Source organism: Chinchilla lanigera, unplaced genomic scaffold (genome assembly GCF_000276665.1).
Source record: "Chinchilla lanigera isolate Chin_1 unplaced genomic scaffold, ChiLan1.0 scaffold00057, whole genome shotgun sequence".
Lineage (NCBI taxonomy): Eukaryota > Metazoa > Chordata > Mammalia > Rodentia > Chinchillidae > Chinchilla > Chinchilla lanigera.
Window position 1 is genome coordinate 2,654,232 of NW_004955458.1, and position 22,199 is coordinate 2,676,430.

The following is a 22,199-nucleotide window of genomic DNA, read 5'->3' on the forward strand; positions in this document are numbered from 1 at the left end:
GATTGGTCATGATGTATAATCTTGATGACTTGCTGCATTCTGTTTGCTAGTATTTTATTAAGTATTTTTGCAAAACTGAAGCAAACCTGTGAACAAATGGATTTAGTAGATGTTTGCAGAGTGTTCTACCCCAGAACATCAGGATACGCATTATTTTCAGCTGCACAAGAGACATTCTCTTAAATAGACCACATACTACCCCATAGAAAGTGCTTAACTAAATGCAACGGAATTGAAATTATCCCAATGTATTATTTGACGATAGTGTAATGAAATTGGGAATTAATGAGAAAAGGAACCACAAAAACTCCATAAACACATGGAAATTAAATAACTATCTACTGAATAATCAATGGGTCACATGTGAAATTAAAGAAGAAATTCAACATTATCTATGAACAAAATTATAACTATAACTTACCAGAATCTGTGGGTTGCACTGAAAGCAGTCCTCAAACAGAAGTTTGTAGCAGTGAACTCCCACATCAGGAAAATAGAAGAAAACAAATAAATGGCTGAGTGCTGCACTTCAAACTTTAAAAAAAAAGAACAAGTCAAACCCAAATGCAAAAGAACAGAGGAAATTATAAAGATCAAGGTAGTAATTAACTCAACTGAGATGAAGAAAAGACTACAGAGAATTAATGAATGAAAGAGTTGGTTATTGAAAGAATAAATAAAATTGATACACCCCTAGCCACCCTTGTCAAAAAATGAATGAATAACTAAAATTCATGCAATAAGGAAAGAAAGGGGTGAAATCACTATGGAACCCACAGAAATTCAGAAGGTAATCAAGACCTACTTTGAAAATCTTTTCTCTCAATGGATGGAAAACACAGAAGAAATGAGCAGATTCCTAGATACTTATGAATTTCCAAATTTGATTAAAGAGGATATAAAAATTCTGAATAACCCAATATCAATTAATGAATTTGAAAATGTGATTAAAAACTTATCAACAGAAAAGCTAAGATCCTGACAGATTCACAGCTGAATTCTGCAAGATTTCAGAGAAGATTTCACGCCAACACTCTTCAAGAGTGTTGAAAACTCTTCAATGAAATTGCAATGGAAGCAATTCTCTCTAACTCATTTCGGGAGGCAAGTTTTATTGTTTTATTTTTAAGATAAAGAATGAAAGAGAATAAATGTTTCAAAAGGAAAGAACAACTGGGATGAGGGAAAAGGGAGAAAGAAGGGAAAATATATATATATATATATTTATCTCTCTCTCTGTCACTGTTTCTCTTTCTTTCTGTCTCTTTCTCTGTCTCTCTCTGTCTCTCTGTCTCTCTCTGTCTCTCTGTCTCTCTGTCTCTCTCCCTCCCTCCCTCTCTCTCTCTCTCTCTCTATATATATATATATATATATATACATATATATAATGTATATACTCACACAAGATAGCTAAGGCAGTTGTACTAATGATTTCTACTGCTTTATTGAAAGGAACAGTTAATATTCAATTGGAGGCAAGTATTATACTCATACTAAAACCAGAGAAAGACCCAATCAAAAAAGATAACTACAGACCAATCTGCCTAACGAACATAGATGGAAATTATATTTTACACCATTCAACAAACAACTTCAGGTTTTTACCAAGAAGCTGTTTCATTTAAACATGACCTACACCTTTTAAAGAGTCTAGGGGCTTGGGGATTTAGTTCAGCGACACAGAGCCTGCCTGGCAAGCACAAGGTAATGAGTTCGATTCCTGGTACTGGGAAAAAAAATAAAGAGTCTAGTTATAGGGTAGCACTAACATGATTCAAACTTATTCTTGACTTAGCAAAAATTTCGAGGTTATATTTCCATTAAATAATTTAAAAATAAAAAGTTTTGCTTAGAGGAGAAAGGATTCTGTATTAATGTTTATTGACCAAAACTTGAGATCTGCATCTTGAGACAAAATATAAACATCTGATATGGTTATTTTAATAACAAATAATGTTTTTTAATCCTGGATATTTTATTTCAGTTCTGCAAAATCAATTTAATGAGTTAACAAACCACATCTGTAGACATAAGCAGAATGTGAGTTGTATATTTGGATTTTATTTTCAGGGACTGATTAAAAATCATTAGTATCAATGTTAAATCAACACGTAAGTCAGAATCACTTTTGTAGAATAGATGGCATCTCATTGCTAAAAATTAATGTGTTTGAATTAAAGAACACACAGAAATCCCTGCCTTGAATGACTAACAATGTTCTTAAGAAAAATAGCACTTGAACTGGGTATCTGACAAGCCCAGGACAAGCTTCTTAGTATGTAAACTAATTCAGAATAACTCCATGAGAGTTAAATGAAGAAATTAAAACTAATCAAATGAACAGATTTAAAACAGAATCAAAACTAATCAGTCTATAGGGAACCTCTACACTTATGACATACTGGTGACATTATTACATGTACTTTCCCAAAATGCAAATATATATATGATAAGAAAATATATAATCAATTGTTTAAATAACTCTTTTACTTAAACTCATATTTTCACCAAATTCTACAGAAACGTGTAATTTTCTACTATATATGACAGGGACTTATTTCTACTGGGGATCTTTTATTCTCTTCCATTAAGTACTAATTTTCTTAAGATATGTTCTTCCAATCAAGGATTGCAGATCCAAAGTATTGGAAAATAATAACATAGCATAATACACTTTTTTGAAATCATTCATGAAATAGGATATGTAATTATCAAAATATTTTTATTGCATTTAATTTTGTATAGTCTCATCACACAGCAAAGTTCATACTGATCTACTTCTAGAGAATCTTCTAAAGGGAAGGATTTGATTTTTCCATTTTACTGCTTCACTAAGAGCTCTGACTGTAAATGTATATGCTTCTACATGTTTATGTATACACATATCTTGATATATATGATATACATGGAGATCTCATGTGAACACCAGATAAATGATTTTTGAAAGAATAAATACAATGACAGCATTTTTTCCTACTAATCATTCACATATTGTTTCCAATTAGTTTTGGGAGTATCCCTATATTAACAAAGGGAACTTAGATATTTGAGATATTAATTAGTTATTTCATTTTATTATTAATTTGCAGTCAACCAATAAGATGAACACATTTTCTTTTAACTGTAATTCTTTGTAACATACTTGTGCACTATAGAAACAAATTGCTATTTCCATGCAGTCCAATTTCAAATAAAAAATCCTGTTATTTATATACATTTTTAAATATGAACAGCAAAAGTGGTGGCTAAATTTTGTTATATTTTATTATCTTTTGTTTAAATACAATAAACACAAATAAATAGGCCAGTGATGGTGAAACGTTTGATGCTTTCAGCGATACAAACAGTCCACAGAGCACACGAGGCACAGATCACCACCACAGAAATGAGCAACATAACCAACATATAAATGAACATTAGCTTTAAGTGTGTCACATGTCACAAATACAAGGTGGTATAATAACTTTCTATGATACAAAAAATGCAATTTCAGATAAATTCATTTCACAATCACGAATAACCGGAACTTTTAAATGACAAAGGACACAAGCTGACAACAGCCTAAAGGTTTTAAAACGACTACAGGAAAAAGAAGACGATGAGGGGAAAACCATTTAATGATGATTAAAAATATTATCTTCACTAGAGCAAATGTTCTTGTGAAAAAATAGTTCAAAATTATCTAAAGATGAATAGCAAACCATCAAAGCATTGAAAGAAAAAAGAAATGGAGGAAAATATCTCATGAAACCTGTTAAAATTATGGAAACTTCTTTCATTTCCATTATACGGTGAAATAGAATGTTCATTTATTTGAGAAACTGACTACACTATGTGTCATATTAACAAAGGCTCTTTTCACTTGTTGATTCCGCAAGGTGTAGATAAAAGGGTTCAACAGTGGACCCACGGAGGTATTGAGAACTGCAATTCCTTTGGAAATAGATATTCTTTGTTTGACTGACGGTTTCACATACATGAAGATGCAGCTGCCATAGGAAAGGGATATGACGATCACGTGAGAAGAACATGTGGAAAACGCCTTTTTCCTCTGACTCGTTGAAGGGATTTTGAAAATTGTTAGGGCAATAAATGCGTAGGATATGATCACCATTACGATTGTGACCAAGAGCGTCACTAAAGCTGAGACGAACCCATCATCTCCAGCAGGTGAGTGTCTGCACAGGAGATCTGCAGGAGGGGAGTGGTGTCACAGTAGAAATGATCTACAACGTGGAGGCACAGAATTCAAGATTTAGGCCTAAGAGCAGTGGTGGAAAGAGATGAAAAAGCCAGCAAGCCAGCAACTGAGGACAAGCTGTGTGAGGATTTTGCGGTTCGTGATGGTTGTGTAATGCAGGGGCTTGCAGATGGCCACATAGCGGTCATAGGACATGGCTGCCAGCTCGTAAAATTCAGATGTGCCAAGTAAAGAGGCAAAAAACACTTGAGTAACAAAACCGTCACAGGAAATTGTTTTGTCCCCAGCTGCCATAGTACTGAGCAACTTAGGGATGCATGTGGTAGTATAGGAAATTTCTAACCAAGAATAATTCAGAAGGAAAAAATACATGGGAGTCTTAAGGTGAACATCCATCAGGGCGAGGGTGATGATTGTCAGATTGCCTGTGATGCTGAGCAAATAGGTAAGAAGCAGGGAGGTAAATAACACAACTTTTAATTCCGGATCATCAGTCAAGTCCGCCAAGATGAACACTGTCACTCTGGTATGGCTTCTCATTACTCTACTTTGAGTTTATCAGGTCTGAGGAGAAAAGCAAATAAGTAACACAAATCACTACAGAAAAACAGCAGTGATACCTAGAGTCTACGCTAATGTTAGCAATGACAGAGCAATGGGTCAGGAAGAATGTCTGTATTCTCAGAGCATCTGGACAGACACTTAACATATTCACTGCACTGCTACTGGAGGATAATTTACATAATGTAGTTCTCCCCCTTTTAGGAAAAAATTGGAAGGAAATTAAAGTTACTCGAAAACCGGAAAAGACTCTTTCTTAATAATTCACAAAAGCTGCCATGATGTACCATTTTCCTGTTCAATTAAACAAGTTTAATAGAATAAAACAAAAGAAAATTCTAATAAAATTGTGCTACCTGTTATTGGATACCCTCCAGTGCTTATTGTGCACAGAGAAAACAACAAATACACACACACACACACACACACACACACACACACTCTCTTGTTTAACACAGGGGTGGAACAGCTTTACCATTTTACTCAACTAATTAAGTTCAAATGGCTGATTTTTGGTTCATGTACTTTTGTGGTTGAGATTCTATTTCAAATTGGAAATAATCAACCACAGGATATAAATCATTTATTCTTATTAATATTTCCTCTGCTTCAATGTCTGCTGTCACATCCCTTCTCCCACCGTGAACCACAGCAATAAATGACAGAGTTTAACAGCATCAGTGGGCATCAGTCCTCTCTGGTTGAGGTTGTTAGGAAGGACTAATTAAGGTGTGTGGTGTAACATAGTGATGCAGAAATAGAGACACATACCTATAGTTTGAGGAACTTGTATGACATGGGAGAAGCAAAGATAAAGCTGGATAGAATCATAGATAAGTAAGACTCTTAGAGGTAGGATAACAAGCTTCATTAAAACTTTAAAATAAGGTTATATATACATCACTTAGGAAGTAAATATTGTAAAGGGGAAAATGTGCAGTAATAAAATTTCTTTCCATTGGCTTCTAGTTCTTTTAGGTCTCTTTTGGATGTTCTCTGTAGTTACGGAACATGATCAATTTCTCTTTCAGTGGCTAAGATGAGTATTTGCTAGGTTTCAAAAACATAGTGAATCACAGAAAAACATTGACACAAATTTTAGGTGGCTGATTTTTCTTATCCTAAGATTATTCAAACTTCAACCTAACATACAATTAAATAGATATTAAGATAGTAACAAATAAAGAACTCTTTAAATTCAGCACATTTTAAGACAGCAAAATGAAGAAATTAAATTATTTACATTTGCACTGCAAGTACACTGGAGATCTAATACTAAGATTAATGATATGTAATGTAGAAAAATTATTATGTTCATATCAACATCATTGAACACAAATTATTCTATTTTCATGATGGTTTTGGCATTATACAACGTTTTCTATATTTGGGATATCAGCATAACTATTTGCAACCTGAAAACTGCATTATTTCTGAGAAAACATACAGACACACTGGATGGACCTAGAGCACACACTTGTAATTTCAGCATTATGAAAGGTTGAGGCAGAGGCTCAGCCTGCCTGGCAATTTAGTAATTTGGAGAGATCCTGCATTAAAATTAAAGAATAATAATAGTAAAAATCTCTGTTAATAGCTCATTGCGAATGCACTGGGCTGGATTCCAAGTACTCAAAGGAAGTAGGAGGAAAGAAGGAAGGAGGAGAGGAAGGAATGGATGAGACAAGGAAAGAAGGAAGGAAAGAGGTATTTATTTCAATAGTATTTGGAGAAGTTTACAAAAGGAAATTTAGATTATGAATAGGTCTTAAAGGGAGAGAAAAATAAGATGAGATATTCCCAGAAGAGAGAGCAGCTTGAAGAGAAATTAAGTCACTGCCATATGTGTAATTTCTTTTTTTTAAATAGTAAACATCTTTTTTTAAGGCCATGTACATTAATAATGTTAGTAATATACATACATGAGAGAAAAAATTCACTGTTATTTTAATGGACATTCCTTTCACATTCTGATACTTTTGAAGCAATCTGTTATAATATTTTCCTCATTTACACAAACAACTCTAAAGGCAACAATTATAGAAATGTCTGTATCTAAACCATATAAACCAGAAATTTACACTGGGAGTTATTCTTTTGTTAAAATACAACATCTGCAGAGTGACTACCCCCCAAACCACAGTGTGAAAAATAAAATTTGCATTGTACATCAGGCCCGCGAATGCAGTTGGTTTAGTTGTGGTAGGGATTGTGAATAACAGATAAATTTATAAAAGAAAAAGTTTGCAAATCTGAATCATCCTGGTATTCCATGGTTTTCTTTCACATTTCTCCCTAAATCATAATCTAGAAGCTAGAGAAAGAAAAGGTTAATGCTTTAATGGGAAAAAGAGAACAAATATATGTTACAATAGATGTAGCAGAAAATACTATCTTTAGCATTTGCAAATGTTAATTATTTTCATCTTAAAGAACAATTGCAAAAAAGTTTAAAATACAAACATGTGTCTGAGACCAATATATGTGTTATGTAGCCCCCTCAAAGGTATACCCACACAAGTTTATCTAGAGAACAAACACATGATGTCAGTATTTAATTCTTTTATTACCACGTTGTTTTGAGCACACAGAGACTCCATTCCTCTCTCAGCAATTATTCTATGGGCCACATCTTTGGCTGTTTTTATCTCACCTATAACTGGCACTCTTGGAAATGGTTTCATTACTTCATTAATTATTCATTAATTGGATTTAGACTAGTGTAATAAAACTATTTACTATCTTTTATTTCTTTATATACTGCATCTTTTTCTATGGATCACCCACACTGCCATATAAAAACAATTTGTCCTGACCTTTTGGAGTGTTTATACTTTCTGTACCCTAGGCCTAATGAAAATATCCAAAGATAATGAAGACATCTCATGAAAGTATAACACTTAAGAGGATCATTTCCCAAAGGATCACCAATTTTTATTTTAGATAACTGTTCCCTGATGCTTTATTTTTCATTTTTAAAATTTATTTTAAAAATAAAAGAAGGAAAACGTATTAACAAACAGACATCCATTTACAAAACAGCATAACAACAATACAAGCAATACAAAGTTGCAGACAAAGTGGTAGAAATTAACAATGGTTGTGGTAGTATGTGTCGATATCTTCAAAGTGGTTTCTCAGGCAAGCAAATAGAGACATGCAAGATTGATCAAATAAGTAGTCATTAACTGTTCCTTCGGTAAAGCGGTAGAGGTCAGTAGTACAACTATGTTAGCTATCCTGTATATACATACATACATATTTTCCCCTTCTTTCTTTTCTCTTTTGCCTCACCCTAGTTGCTTTTTATTTTGAGCATTTTCCTTTCCTTTCACAATGTCTGTCATACCTCCCAATTTTTATTCACTCTTTCAAGTTCTTGCACTAGTGAGACAATAAGTTGTTTACACATGGAGTTCTGGTTTATTTCACTTATGAGTATAGTCTCTGGTTGTGACCATTTACCTGTAAAAGCCTTGAGTTTATCTTTCTTTATAGCTGAGTAATATTCCATTATATAAAAGTACCACAATTTTTTTATCCATTCCTCAGTGGATGGACATTTGGGTTGCTTCCACAATTTATAATTACAAATTTTCAGCTATAAACATGGGTCCAAATATATCACTGTGGTATGATGTTTTCAGATCTTCTGGGAAAATACTCAGAAGGGAGATAGTTTGGTTGAATGGGACCTCTAGATCTAGTTTGCTGAGGAATCTCCAAACTGACTTCTACAGTGGTTTCACCAGTCTGCATTCCTACCAGCTGTGGAGAAGGGTTCCTATTTCTCCACAACCTCACCAGCATTTGTTATTGGTTGATTTGTTAATGCTAGCCATTCTTACTGGGGCGAGATGAAATCTCAATGTTGTTTGAATTTGCATTACTCGAATGACTAATGATGTTGAACATTTTCTCATATATTTATTTACCATTTGTATTTCTTTATCTGAGAAGTGTGTGTTCATCTCAGATGCTCATTTTTGGACTGAGTCTTTGAGTTTGTGGGGCTTGATATTTTTTAATTCTGTATATGTTCTAGATAGAAGACCTTTGTCCAAGGGAAAGTCAGCTAAATTTTCTCCCAATTTGTGGGTTTTCTTTTTACTCTGCTGGCGATTTCTTCAGATCTGCAGAGTCATTAGGTAGGATGAAATTCCAGTTATTGATTCTTTGAAGTATTTCATGTGTGATTTGTTTTCTGTTCATGAACTCCCTGCCTGCCCCTATGTCTTCAAGATTTTTACCTACTTTCTGTTCTAATAGATTTAATGTTTCTGTTTTAACATTGAGATCTGTGATCCATTTAGGCTTTAGTTTGGGGCGTGGTGATAGGCTTGGGTCTATTTTCAGTCTTGGTAGGTAGCAAGCCAATATTTCCAGCACCATTTATTAAAGAGGCTATCATTCTTCCAGTGAGTTTGTTTGGTCCCTTTATCAATGATTAGGTGGCTAGGTGTGTTTGTGGTTGTGGCTATGTCTGCCAGTCTGTTCCATTGATCTTCTGGGTTTTTTTATAGCTGGTTCCATGTTGATTTTATGACAGTAGCTTTGTAGTATAATTTCATGTCAGAGATTGTGCTTCCACCTGATGTGCCTTTGTTACCCAGGATTGCTTTCGCTGTTCTGGATCTTTTCTGGTTCCAGATGAATTTAAGGCATGTTTTCTCTAAATCTGTGAGGTATGCTAATGGTAATTTAATGGTAATTGCATTGAATCTCTACAACAATTTTGAGAGTAATGCCATTTTCACAATGTTGGTTTTTCCTATCCATGAGCAAGGAATGTTTTTCTATTTATTGATATCCTTTTCCACCTCTTTTTTCAGAGTACTGTAGTTTTCATTGAACAGATCTTTCATGTCTTTTCTTAGATTGATTCCTAAATATGTCAATTTCTTGGATGCTATTTTGAAAGGTATAGTTTCCTTAATTTCTCTCTCAGTCTATTTGTTGTTTGTGTATAGGAATGCTATTGAATTTTGGGTGTTGACTTTGTATGCAGCTACACTGCTGAATGTGTTGATTAATTCAAGGAGTCTTCTTGTGCAGTTTTTGGGGTCTTCCATGTAAAGTATCATATCATCTGCAAATAGTGATAATTTTACCTCTTCCATTCCTATACTTATTCCTTTTGTTTCGCTCTCTTTTCTAATTGCTCAGGCTAATGTTTACCAAACTATGTTTAATAGGAGTGGTGACAGCAGGCATCCTTGTCTTGTTCCTGATTTTAAAGTAAACATTTTCAATTTTTGTCCATTTAGTATGATGTTGGCTGTTGGTTTGTCATAGATGGCTTTGATCAGATTAAGGTTAAGAACATCTATTCCTACTTTCTGTAGGGTTTTTATCATGTTGCACTTTGTTGAAAGGTTTTTCTGCATCTATTGAGATGATCATGTGGGTTTTCTCTTTAGCTGTATTGATATGGTGTATAACATTAATTGATTTGCGTATATTGAACCATCCCTGCATTCCTGGAATGAATCAGACTTGGTCATGGAGTATGATTTTCTTGATGATTTGCTGCATTCTATTTGCTAGTATTTCATTGAGAATCGTAGCATCTGTATTCATTAGGGAGATTGGTCTGTAGTTTCCTTTCTTGGTTGGGTCTTCCTCTGATTTTGGTATCAGTATAACACATGCCTCCAAAAATTACTTAGGGAGAATTTCTTCCCTTTCAGTTTCATTAAAGCATTTGAGGAGTGTTGGTATTAAATCTTCTCTGAATTTCTTGTAAAATTCTGCTGTGAATCCATCAGGGCCTGGGCTTTTCTTTGTCAGTAAGTTTTTAACCACAGTCATATTAATTGTTATTAGGTTGTTCAGGATGTTTATGTCTTCTTGATTCAACTTCGGTAATTTGTACATATCTAGGAATTTTGGTTTCTTCCGAGTTTTCTATCCTATCAGAGTAAAGATTTTCATAGTAGGTATTAATGATCATTTGAATTTCTGGAGGACCTGTAGTGATTTCATTATTCTCAATCTTATTGCATGAATATGAGCTTTTTCCCTTTCTTTTTTTGATAAGGTAGGCTTATCAATTTTATTTATTCTTTCAAAGAACCAACTCTTTGATTCATTTATTTTTTGTAGAGTTTTCTTTGTGTCAATTGCATTAATTTCTGCCCTGACCTTTACAATTTCCTCCCATCTTTGGGCTTTGGGCTTTACTTGTTCTTGTTTTTCTAAGTCTGAGGACACTTTATATTATAAAAAGACAAAATGTATGTTAAAAGGAAACTATTTTAAACTATATCGCTTGAGAAATCAGCATAGATTGCCTTAATGCACGTTTGTATTTCCATTACTGGGAAGAAAAAGTTTACAATTTGCAGGGGAAGCATCTAAGGTATACATAGTCTTTCAGATTAGAGTTAGTATTGCCCCCAATATCACTTTCCAGCTGTTTTAGTTCAGGACTCCCAATTCAGTAACTTGACTTGGACTGTGAACTGAATGCAGTTGATCCAATGTGTCTAGTTCTTCAAAGCATCACCTGTATGCAATAGTCAGCCCATTCCATGACTCAGCACAGAGTGAGGAGGATGTCAGGAGGTATTTGGCCTGGAGTATGGATTAGTGAGTGGAGGAACAGGTAGGTGTTGGAGCAGCTCCCTTCATTTTTGGTAGCCTGTCTGACAGAGCACCTGGTGAGGGATGCCATAGTCAACAGTAGTTAAATCTAAGGTGCTTGAAGCAGTTTGAGACATCTCCATGAGCAGTTTTCTTCTGGAGGAAGACTTCTGGGACAACTCTTAAAATCAAGAGTCATAAATAACCTTCATGCCTGGTGATATCTTAGGTATTCTCCCCTTAGGAATAGGTTTTCCTCTACCCCACTATAATCACGTTCAGAGTGCCCATTCCAGCAGTGATATATTCATATATTTTGTTTGTTTGTGTTCCCTGTGATATCCTTCTCATATCCTTGGTCAGCTAAGTGAGAGATAAAGATATTTTTATAAAAGTTGAGTCAAACTAAATTTAAATCACTTAGGCCTCTTAGTTCATCTTTTTGGATATGAAAACAGAATAACTGAAGCTGGTTGACTTTTATAGGAAAAAGGTTTATTTTGGCTAATGTTGCAGGAGACATGGAAGTTCAAGACCAGATGCCTGCAGTAGTTAAGTGACTCCAGTCACTTTAACTCATACCACATAGTAGAATAGAAGAAAGGGGTAAAACTCTTATAATAACCAGGCACTGAACTTACACAAAGGTACTGATTCTCTAAGGATGGCTCCACCCCAGTGATCCATCACTTCCCAACTGTCCCCAGTGACACACTGAGGAGTTAAAGTTGCAACACCAGAGTTTTGGGGACACACTCAAACAATGACAGCTCCCTGAGTGCAAGTTAGAGGCGAAAAGGCATCCTAAATAGACTGGTCTCCATTTGCTATTAGGAAAAAAGATACATTATTTCCAGCAATGACCAAGATCTTTCTGTAGAGAGCTGTGTCTTAAACTGCACTGCTTTCCATTGGTGCATGGTCAGGAAGAAATGAGTCAGACGGAAGTTCTTAGTCCTCTGCTAAAGGACTGTTTAGCACCTTTTGTGTGGCAAAAGCTGTCTATGCAGATGCTTTGCAGAGCTGAAAACAAGATTCTAACTACGTTCAAGGAAGATAACTCCATAATTCCCTCTACCCAAGTCTTGGAAACCACTGTTATGTTCAGTTTCTCTATAAATTTGTCTCTCCAAAACATCATATATGTACAGTCATGTAGTATATGATCTTTTAACTCTGTCTTTTTATCAATCAATGTACATTAAACACTCGTTATCTATGTCTCTGTTTAATTGTTTCTTTTAGTCTACACGTGCTTTAGATATACCACATAAATCTAGCCCTTCATTCATTGAAGAATATGTACATTGCTTTCTTATTTTGTAATTGTGAATAAAGCCATTTATCATTTACAACTAAGTGCTTGTTATGTGAGCATGAGCTTTCAAAAACTTGGTAAATACACTGTGATTTGGGTACAATGTAAAAAGACTTAATTTAGCTCAGGAGAAGCTTGCCAACTTACTCTTCCAGGAGTCTATCATTTTGTGTTCTTTCTGGCAACAAATGAGAAATTAAAATAATTGATTTTTAAATGTTTTATTTCAGTTCCACCATAATGGTCAACAGATTTTATGCTCAGTTGTTGAGTAAACATTTAGAATACAAGCCTTCTGACAGAATCAGGCCTTGATGATAGTGAATTCCCTTTTTATGCCTGATATTTGTTCTTGTTTTCATGTTTTATGGTGAGAAATAGAGAATTTTAGATTTATTTTGATTAATTTCACCACCTTTGTTCTTTGGACCTATATGTCTTCTTATGTACAGGAAAATTACCACCAATCAAAATAATGACCTCTTTTCCAGAAATGGATATGCCAATCACACTGATCTGATTAGCATATCGTTAAAAATTGTATATATATTGAAATATCATTTTCAATGCCACCAATATGTAAAATTATGGCAATTAAAAATATATTTTTGTAAATCACTTCCAAAAATAAAAATACAGTGAATTTAATGTCAACAATATATAATAATTTACTGTTTTTTGAAAAATGCCTTTCTGACAATCTATCTTTTAAAAGGTATATTTAGACCTCTCTCATGTGTTATACATTACAATATTATGCCCATTGATTCATATCTATCATGTCTGTAAAAGTAGTCTACTGATTAGATTTTGTAAGACAAATTCACAAGTTATAGCTGCAAAAACTCCTTCTTCTTAGAAAGTATCAGAGATCATCAGAATGCCAACTACAACTAAGAAGAATCCACATATTTTTACCTATTATATCTTGACTTTTTGCTTATGTCTACCATAACAAATACCTTGTTGTTAATCGATTTTCTACTCCTGTGTTATCATACTTATAGAGCAAACAGAAAAAATTTACAAAGGAAGCCTCCCTGAATCTCTAAATGACTAGGATACTCTATTACATATTTTAGTATCCTAATTAAATCATCTTTAGCAAGATTTTAAGACCTCACTCTCTAGTCAATACAATTATATGCATTTAATCTCCAGGACTGTGTCAGTTACATACACTTCCATAGCTACTACAAGTTGTTCAAACTCCATTCGTTGAGATAGTAAATGAACAGAGTAATTAGATTTCATCTCAAAGTCAGATATGCTGAATGAAAAGAATTTTTTCTAGAATTTACAGGAGAGGTCTTTTTCTCCCTGAACATATATGGACACAGATTTTTAAACCTAAACATATTTAGCTCACCAAAATTAAGCTGTTTTATAATATATTTTTTATGTGTGGTAATCTTTTTTTCTAACATTTCCAGTCACAAGAAATTATCTAATGCACCATGTCCATGATTGCCAAATAAGTTACCAAAGAATCTCAAGTAACATGAATGCACTCATAGATTTAAGCATTTTGTAGTGGCCAGGATATTCAAGTCAACTTATATAACGAGAGGAAATTGAACAAAATGATACAAATGCATCTCTTCCTTTCAAATCTATATTCAACACTGGCATCACTCAAAATAAACCAAAATAGAAGAAATGATCTACAACCCTGAGACACTAGCTTTGGTTATTTGCAAAAATCACATTGAATTTTATATTGTCAAGTCAACATTATATGTGATTTTTCCTAGACATTCTTTTAGAGCAGAGGACATACAGGGAAGTTATTTCCCAATGTCTCCTTCTGAGTATGATTCTGAATACTGTTAGTCAATAAGGGACCTTTACAAATTTTATGAGTTCAAAGAATAGTGAAAGTCTACAGATCTCCAGATATCTTTGTAGTCAGGCTGGTGACTTAATGTGGCATCCATAGTAACCTTTCCTTCTTTATTCTTACTTTATTTTTTTTTTTTTTTGAACTGGGAATCAAACTCGGGATCTTGGGCTTGTCAGGCTGCACCATGCTGTGCTGCTGAGCTATATCCTTGGTCCAATAGTAAGTGTTCAACTACATGTTTAAGAGCTACCTATTTTCTATAGAGAATAATGGTGAGTATTCTCTTACAAGTTTCTGAAGTCGCCTTCCATTTCCTAATAAATTGTCCTATAAACACCTCTTTAGGGCACCAATATGCCTAGTTTCCTCAATTCTGTCAGCAAGAATATGCAAATTTTTGCTTCCTCAGGTCTTCAAAGCAGACTGAGTCTTGCACTCTGCTGCATTAAAAAGTAGACTAAGTGAATTGAGCTTCAGTTCAGGTGGGCCCCTAAAGGGAGGAAGGCAATGTGCAATGACTCTTTTTGTCCTCTAGGGACAATTTCTGAAAGCCTTTGCCTGGAAAATGGGAATTGAGGATTACAATCCACAAGACATACAGGGCAACCATTCCCAATTAATTCCCCTTTGAAAAAAATTGATTTCAGAAGAACATAGTAGAATTTTACAGGGCTTCGAGGGTTGAGATTTTAATGAACTCACTTACCACATATGAAAGTAATTGATTCAGGCTTGTGAAGAGATTTCAGGGAATACAAACACTCAAGTATTGTACTAAGGGAGATCAGTCTGACTGACAAAAGAAGATCATAAATGTTGCTAAATATAGTAGTATTAGAAACAAACTATGGAAAACATATGTGTTGAGCAAAAGTAACTGAATACAAATTTCAAACTTTGAGGCTTCTGCTAGATGAAATTTCTGAACAGGGAAGACTGATCTACACTGACCAAAAGAACTTCAGTCGATGCTCAGATTCAATGACAGGTAGAGGTAGGGCAGCAGCAGAGGAATGACTATGTAGAAGCAAAATCAAAAATTTGGTGTGATGTTCCGTAGCTATATAGTTATAAAAGAGTACATATTTGTCAAATGCATTGGTTAAAATGACAAATTGCTATTGGATGGAAGACATACATAATTAATATGGTGAAAATTGATATAAGTAGAATTAGGGAAATTTAAAGTACAAGCTATTTTAAGTATACAAAATTTCCTCAAATGCAGTTATAAATTATACATTGAATTTTTTAGTAATTAGTATAACTTCTAAGATTCAGAGTAAAGAAAGCAATATCCTAATTAGAACCAAACCTGGAGTTTGAGCTATTTGCACCCAAAGTGACAGCTGCTTATATTTATGAATAATTTATTATTAGCTATGACAATTCACATGAAAAAACTTTCTGTAGAACATTCTTTTTGTGTATATTATTCTTGTCATCACAGCACCCTAGAATCTAGTCTTTTTTAAAAAATTCATCATAAATGATCATTGCTCTGGGAGGGTTCCTTTGTTCTTTCAAATTACCCACATGTTCTATTTATAGTCTACCAAAATATCAATCATGTTTTAAAATGAATAGGATGTTCTGTGTTTGTCTCTGATAATTTTAACAGTGCAAAAATAATTAAGAATAGACGCCTTGCTAAACCATTAACACATATAATGAAGTAGTAAACTAAGTTTACCTAGCAAGGTTCATAAAAGCATCCAGTGCTACACTTTATGAGAAGCGGCACTTCTAGGTAAAGAAAGAATTTGGAGCTGTATATTGACAAAAGTAATTTTCTTCAAGATATTAGGACAAACTCAGAAAGACAAGCACAAAGAGTTGCACAGAGACTTAATGAATCTACTGTGATTAAAAAGACTGAAGCAAAGAAATGGTATAAAAAAAACTAATGTAAATGAACATTGTGTTCAATTTTATCATTCATGATGCAACAACATATTATTTGTGTGTCAATTTTGTCTCATTCTTTTGAATAAAATAAAACCTTTGAAGCACTTTCTTGAGAGCTTCTTTTACCTGTTGGTTTCTCAGGGTGTAAATGAAAGGGTTGAGTAGAGGGGCAACAGAAGTATTGAGCACAGCTACTCCTTTAGCTAACGTCACCCTCTCCTTTGCTGACGGCTTCACATACATAAAGATACAGCTCCCATAAGTAATGGAGACGACAACCATGTGTGAGGAACAAGTGGAAAAGGCCTTTCTTCGTTGTTGAACAGATGGGAATCTTAGAATGGTTTTGAGGATGAACATGTAGGAGAGGACCACCAATAACAATGTGATAACAAGTGTCATCACAGCTAAAATAAAAGCCATCGATTCTATGAAAAGTGTATCTGTGCACGAGATCTGCAGAATTGGAGAAGTGTCACAGAAGAAATGATCAATCACTTTGGAAGCACAGAATTCCAGCTTGAGTCCCAAGAGCAAAGGGGGAAAGATGACCAAGAATCCAGCTGCCCAGGAGCTGAGCACAAGTTGGTAGCAGACTTTGGTGTTCATAATTGTTGGGTAATGCAGTGGTTTGCAGATGGCAACATAGCGGTCATAAGACATGGCTGTGAGGAGGTAAAACTCTGTACTTCCTAATAGGAAGAAAAAGAATAATTGTGCTACACAAGCGCTGTAGGAAATGATTTTGTTTCCAGTGAGAATGCTCATCAAGAACCGTGGAATGCAGACTGTTGTGAAGGAGATTTCTAAGAAAGAGAAATTTCGGAGGAAGAAATACATTGGTGTCTTGAGGCGGGGATCCAGCAGGGTGAGGACAATGATGATTAAGTTCCCCGTCAGGCTCAAGATGTAATTGAAAAATAGAAACAGGAAAATCACAATCTGTTGTAGAGGGTCATCTGTCAGTCCGAGCAAAATGAACTCTATTTCCCCTGACTGGTTCTTCATTTACTTTTATCTTGTCAAAGCCATAGAAGAAAAAAAAACCACAATATCTTTACATGCATAGACATTTAATATTAGAAAGCTAACAATGTACAAATATTTTCTCAAGTCAATTCCAAGTTCATCATAATGAATTTATCTTCAAAACCATCTGTCAGGTTTGAAATAATGCTAGGAATTCTTTGCCTGTCCAACTCTGAGTAAAGTCCATTGATCCATTTACAGGAAGCTTATTTATCATTAAAATGCAGCTCCCTAACTTGATTAGTATTGACCCATGACTCTTTCAAATACTGTATCTCAATACACTGTTCTAAAAATTGACATTTTCTAATTTCCCAAGTTACCTAATACCTCACATAGTTTCTTGCCTGAGTTACATGGTACTTACGGGAACTGGATTAATTCTTAGTAATTGTAGTAACTAGATATTGAGGTATATGTGTAATACTATAAAGTTTCCCAACAGGGAAAATTCCAAAAGACAAAAAGCACATGAGGATCATACAGTGAGTATCTACTAGTGTGATTGTAATTATTTTCAAACAGAAATCTTACTAAGTGGGTTATTGAGATACTGAAAGGTAAATCACAGAACTTTCAAACATAGGTCATCAGTTAAACCTGCAAAAGTAAATACTGATGCATTAGTTTAGCTTCTCTGTCTCTTATTATACCTGAATGCATAAAACACCCATACAAAATAACAGTGACAACTATAGTAATTCTGAATCACAATTAGATCAGTGATGAGGTTTCAGGTAGAATTAAGCAATACTAGTTTATGTTTTACTGATGATTATGGCAGTAATATAAATAGTATGCATTTCTAGAGTTTCTTAAAATATTTAGGCTTTAGTTCTTATTTTCTAATAGATTATAGCCCTATAAGTGAAATGGATGTTGATTATGTATGCAAATACTGTAAAAATCCATAATGTTTGGAAATGCACTTATATCTTTCACAGTGCACAAGATTTGAGATGTTATATAATTTCCTCATTAATGATAGACAGTGTTAGGTAGACTCAAAGTTACACATAAATAACCCATTGTTCATGAGGTATTTAGTATGCAGAATCAAAGAAATAGGTCCTGCCCAGGTCAATTGCCAGAATTTGTTGACCTGTACTTTTTTAGGAATGAATCAGAGTTTACCAAACCTGACACTTAAATTTATTTTTATGGCTAATGATATTGGTTTCCAGGTATTTCCAAGTAATAAAGAGGGAACGATTTGTGTGCTCCTCTTGTGAGGGTTCCCATCCTCTAACCTTTGATTACACTTACTCGAGCTGTCACTTCCTTTGAAATATTTTTTCATTTAGTATTGCTTTTGACAAAATTATGTTTGGAAGAAATGCACAATAAAAAGAAGTACGGAATTGACTGAAGATATCTTCTGAAAATGAAATGTAAAATAAAAGGAAAGAAAAAAGTGATGTGAAACTTCAAACAAATTATAGTTAATTAATTGAGCTTGAGGAAATGTTGAAAAATTAACATTAATAAAACTAATTTTATAAACACATAACCAGAGAAGCTATAGGGAAACCTATTAAAACAGAATGTGCTTCAATTGCTAATACATATGTTTTACTAATAACCTAAAGTTTAGGTTAAAGCATAAGTATACTCAAAACAGCAAGGTCTAGTGAAAAAAAGTGAAAGAGCATGTAACATATTTTATACTCACAACAGTGTCAGCACTGCAATTGAGACAATTTAGGCTTGTCAAAATAATAATATTTAAATATCAGGCAATCAAGAAACTTCAATAATCTTACATCTACATATATATATATACACATATATGTATATAACTATACACATTATTATTCTCAGTGTCTTGCATATATTATATGGGATAAGTGAAATTAAACCTAAAAGTATGTGCTAGGGCTTGCATTCAGAAAATCTCATCAGATTAAAAGAAGCTATTTTCAGAAGTCATAACTTGAAATTTATATAGTTTTATAAAAGTTCTTGTAAAAGCTATTATGCAAGTCCTAACTTGAAGCCATTACAGAAATTTCTTCTGAGAATAATTAGTGATACAAATATGAAAATGTTCTTAGGCTTTCTTTGAGCATCAAAAGAAATAATTTCATCCACTTTAAACTGGCACTGTGTAAGGGCATATGATCTACATTTGAGAGATTTCCAGTCTCTCAAATTATTTTGTGAAATGAACACATTGAAAATAAATACATAAAAAACCCAAAGAAGAGTGGTACCTCAGTTCATGAACTTAATACTCTCAATGATTCTGGGCACAGAATTTGTTCCATGATGCTGGGTGTAGTTCTTGACAAGGTGCCACTGCAATGAGAAAATGAATGTTCTCTCCAGTGTTACCCACAGGCAGTTACAGAATGAGACAGCTGAGTATTTTGTCTTTTAGATGGGTCCTAGGAACAGTCAAAAACATGAGAATAGACATACATGGCAAATAAAGCAGCATAAGTGAAAGAAGACTAGGGGCATAAACATGATTTGATTGGAAACAATCTTCAGAGATCTCCTACTCGGTCGTTTCTGCTAAAACCATAAAGTATTGGAAAGAATAGCACAGAAAGGTCTGGAGTCTTTAGCACACTCAGATGATTGTGAAACAATGAACGATAAAATGTTCTGCTTTACTGAAAAAATTGCAAAACTGATAAAAACAATTAAATAAGCTTGAATTCCCTCGTCTCAACTGCTGATTTGTTCTGTTTTAACATTCACCCATATCATCTATTCCTACAACTTGCACTATAAGAGAGAGCAACACGAAACACAGTATGAGATTCTAAGAACACAGGGCAATTAAAAATATATATATTTAATTTTATTCTATATTATATCATATAACAATTATAACAGATTTGAGCCTTAAATTACTGTATCTTTTTGGTAATCCCTCAGCATCACCTACATATAAAATGGAAAAAGTAGTAAAAACAACAATACTTCATAGTTTAACAGATTTCTTTAACAAATTTTATACACAGACATGGACAAACTTTTTCAACTTCAATACCTGAATCACCATCCTGCTGAATGGAGAGTAGTCGTGTCCATTCTTCTTACTAAAGTATATGACTGACTTAATTATTGCTCATAAATTTATTTTGACTGATTTATTGGATACTATTAGAAAAGTTTATCAGTTCACCCTCTTTTCTACAATATACTGCAAATCATTTCTCTAAGGCACTGTAAACCTTGCTAAGTGGGACACACAATGCCCTATGGCAACTAATTCTCAGAGTGTGGAGGACGTATGACTTCTCTGTCTTATGGGAAATGATCTAACGTAAATAAAGAATTCTCAGGGTAAATCAGATCCAGGAACATCATTTCTAAGAGATTTACATTTTATGTTCCAGAAGTGTTTTCTATGGAGACACACATACAAGCTCTAAAGAATAAAAAACATCATGCAACAATGACATATGCATACTCATGTTTATAGCAGGACAGTTTGGAATAGTTAAATCTTGGAAACAGCTCAAATATCTATCAACTACTGAATGGATAAAGAAGATGTGCTTCTTTTATATAATTTAATAATACTCAGTCATAAAGATAGATATACTTGAGACTTCTCTAGCTAAATGAATGCACCATGAGACCATAGTCTTAAGTGAAGTAAAGCAGACACACATGTGTAAATACTGCATAGTTTCTCTGGGTTGAGAAATGGAAAGTGTAAATAGGGACCAAAATGTACCATAGATATTGCAAAACAGGAAGAATGTTCAAATGGGAAGGGGAATGGGGAAGGGGAAGGGGCAAAGGAAGGAAGGGAAAAGAAAGAAGGGAAGAGGAAAAAATGAAAACGAGGCTTTGGTAAACAGGGAGATGAAGAAGGGTTGAAGAGAGGGAAGGGGAATGGGGAGAAAGAATCAAGATACACTGTGTTCAGGTACAAATTCCCTATGATGTGATCATTCTATATAAGTAAAATGTACCGATAGGCCTAATTAATTTAAAATGTCTGATTTCAGAGAATCAGTAGAGAATGAGATTAAATTGGGTTGTGTACCACACATTGGTCTTTTATAAACACAGATACATAGTTCAGGTTAGAAGGAGAGGAAGGAAAAATATTGTAACATCAAATATTTTAATATCACAAGGAAGAGTACAAGGTAGAAAAAAGCCTGCTACAAACCAGCTGATCTCAAGCTAAATGTACCTTGTTTTCTTTCAGTTTATTAGCTTAACAACATACCCTTTCAAACTCAACACATCAATTTGTGGAAATTACAAATTCTTTAAAGCTGTGTTGTAAGCATGTGCTGCAGCTTATTTGTTCACTGTTTTTCACTATCTTTTTGCTTTCAATGATTTATTTATTTGACTAAAATGCCATACGCCAGCTTCCTTTATTGATACATCTGTTCTCGTGGTTATTGGTAGAAGTTTTAACTCAGTATAAATATTTTATAAATGTACAGACATTTGTGTATCCACTTTCACAATATCTCCCATCTTTCTGCAAGAAAAACACTGAAGGGAAAGGCCTGATACAACTAAGTAGGTGCAGTGAGAATCTGCTCCAAGTATTGGTTTCTCTGAGGAAAGAGCACCATACACCTGTTCAGTCAAGAAAACCATGGTTAGTTGGGGATGCTTTCCTTAAAATTTTGAAGCAGGGCCCAGAACACTTAGGTAGCAATTAGGTGCTGAGTGGCAGAGCTGCATGCACTACTTAGGCCACGGATTCACAGGGAACATGTTCTAGATGCTCAGGCTCATTGTCCTTGGTTCCCACAAAGTGTGCTTCT

General features: G+C 34.1%; 1 protein-coding gene and 1 pseudogene across 1 annotated transcript; both read right to left on the minus strand.

Annotated features, from left to right (window-relative positions):
- Positions 1–3,805: 3,805 nt before the first annotated feature.
- On the minus strand, positions 3,806–4,741 carry LOC102014983 (annotated as a pseudogene).
- An 11,723-nt stretch (positions 4,742–16,464) lies between these two features.
- LOC102019573 (olfactory receptor 6C6-like) lies at positions 16,465–17,424 on the minus strand. The gene has a single exon (XM_005397499.1). The coding sequence runs from the start codon at positions 17,422–17,424 to the stop codon at positions 16,465–16,467; it is 960 nt and encodes a 319-aa protein (XP_005397556.1).
- Between the last annotated feature and the right edge of the window lie 4,775 nt (positions 17,425–22,199).

Excerpts from the sequence above, each read along its gene's own strand:
- LOC102019573 (XM_005397499.1), bottom strand. The coding sequence starts at position 17,424 with ATGAAGAACCAGTCAGGGGAAATAGAGTTCATTTTGCTCGGACTGACA.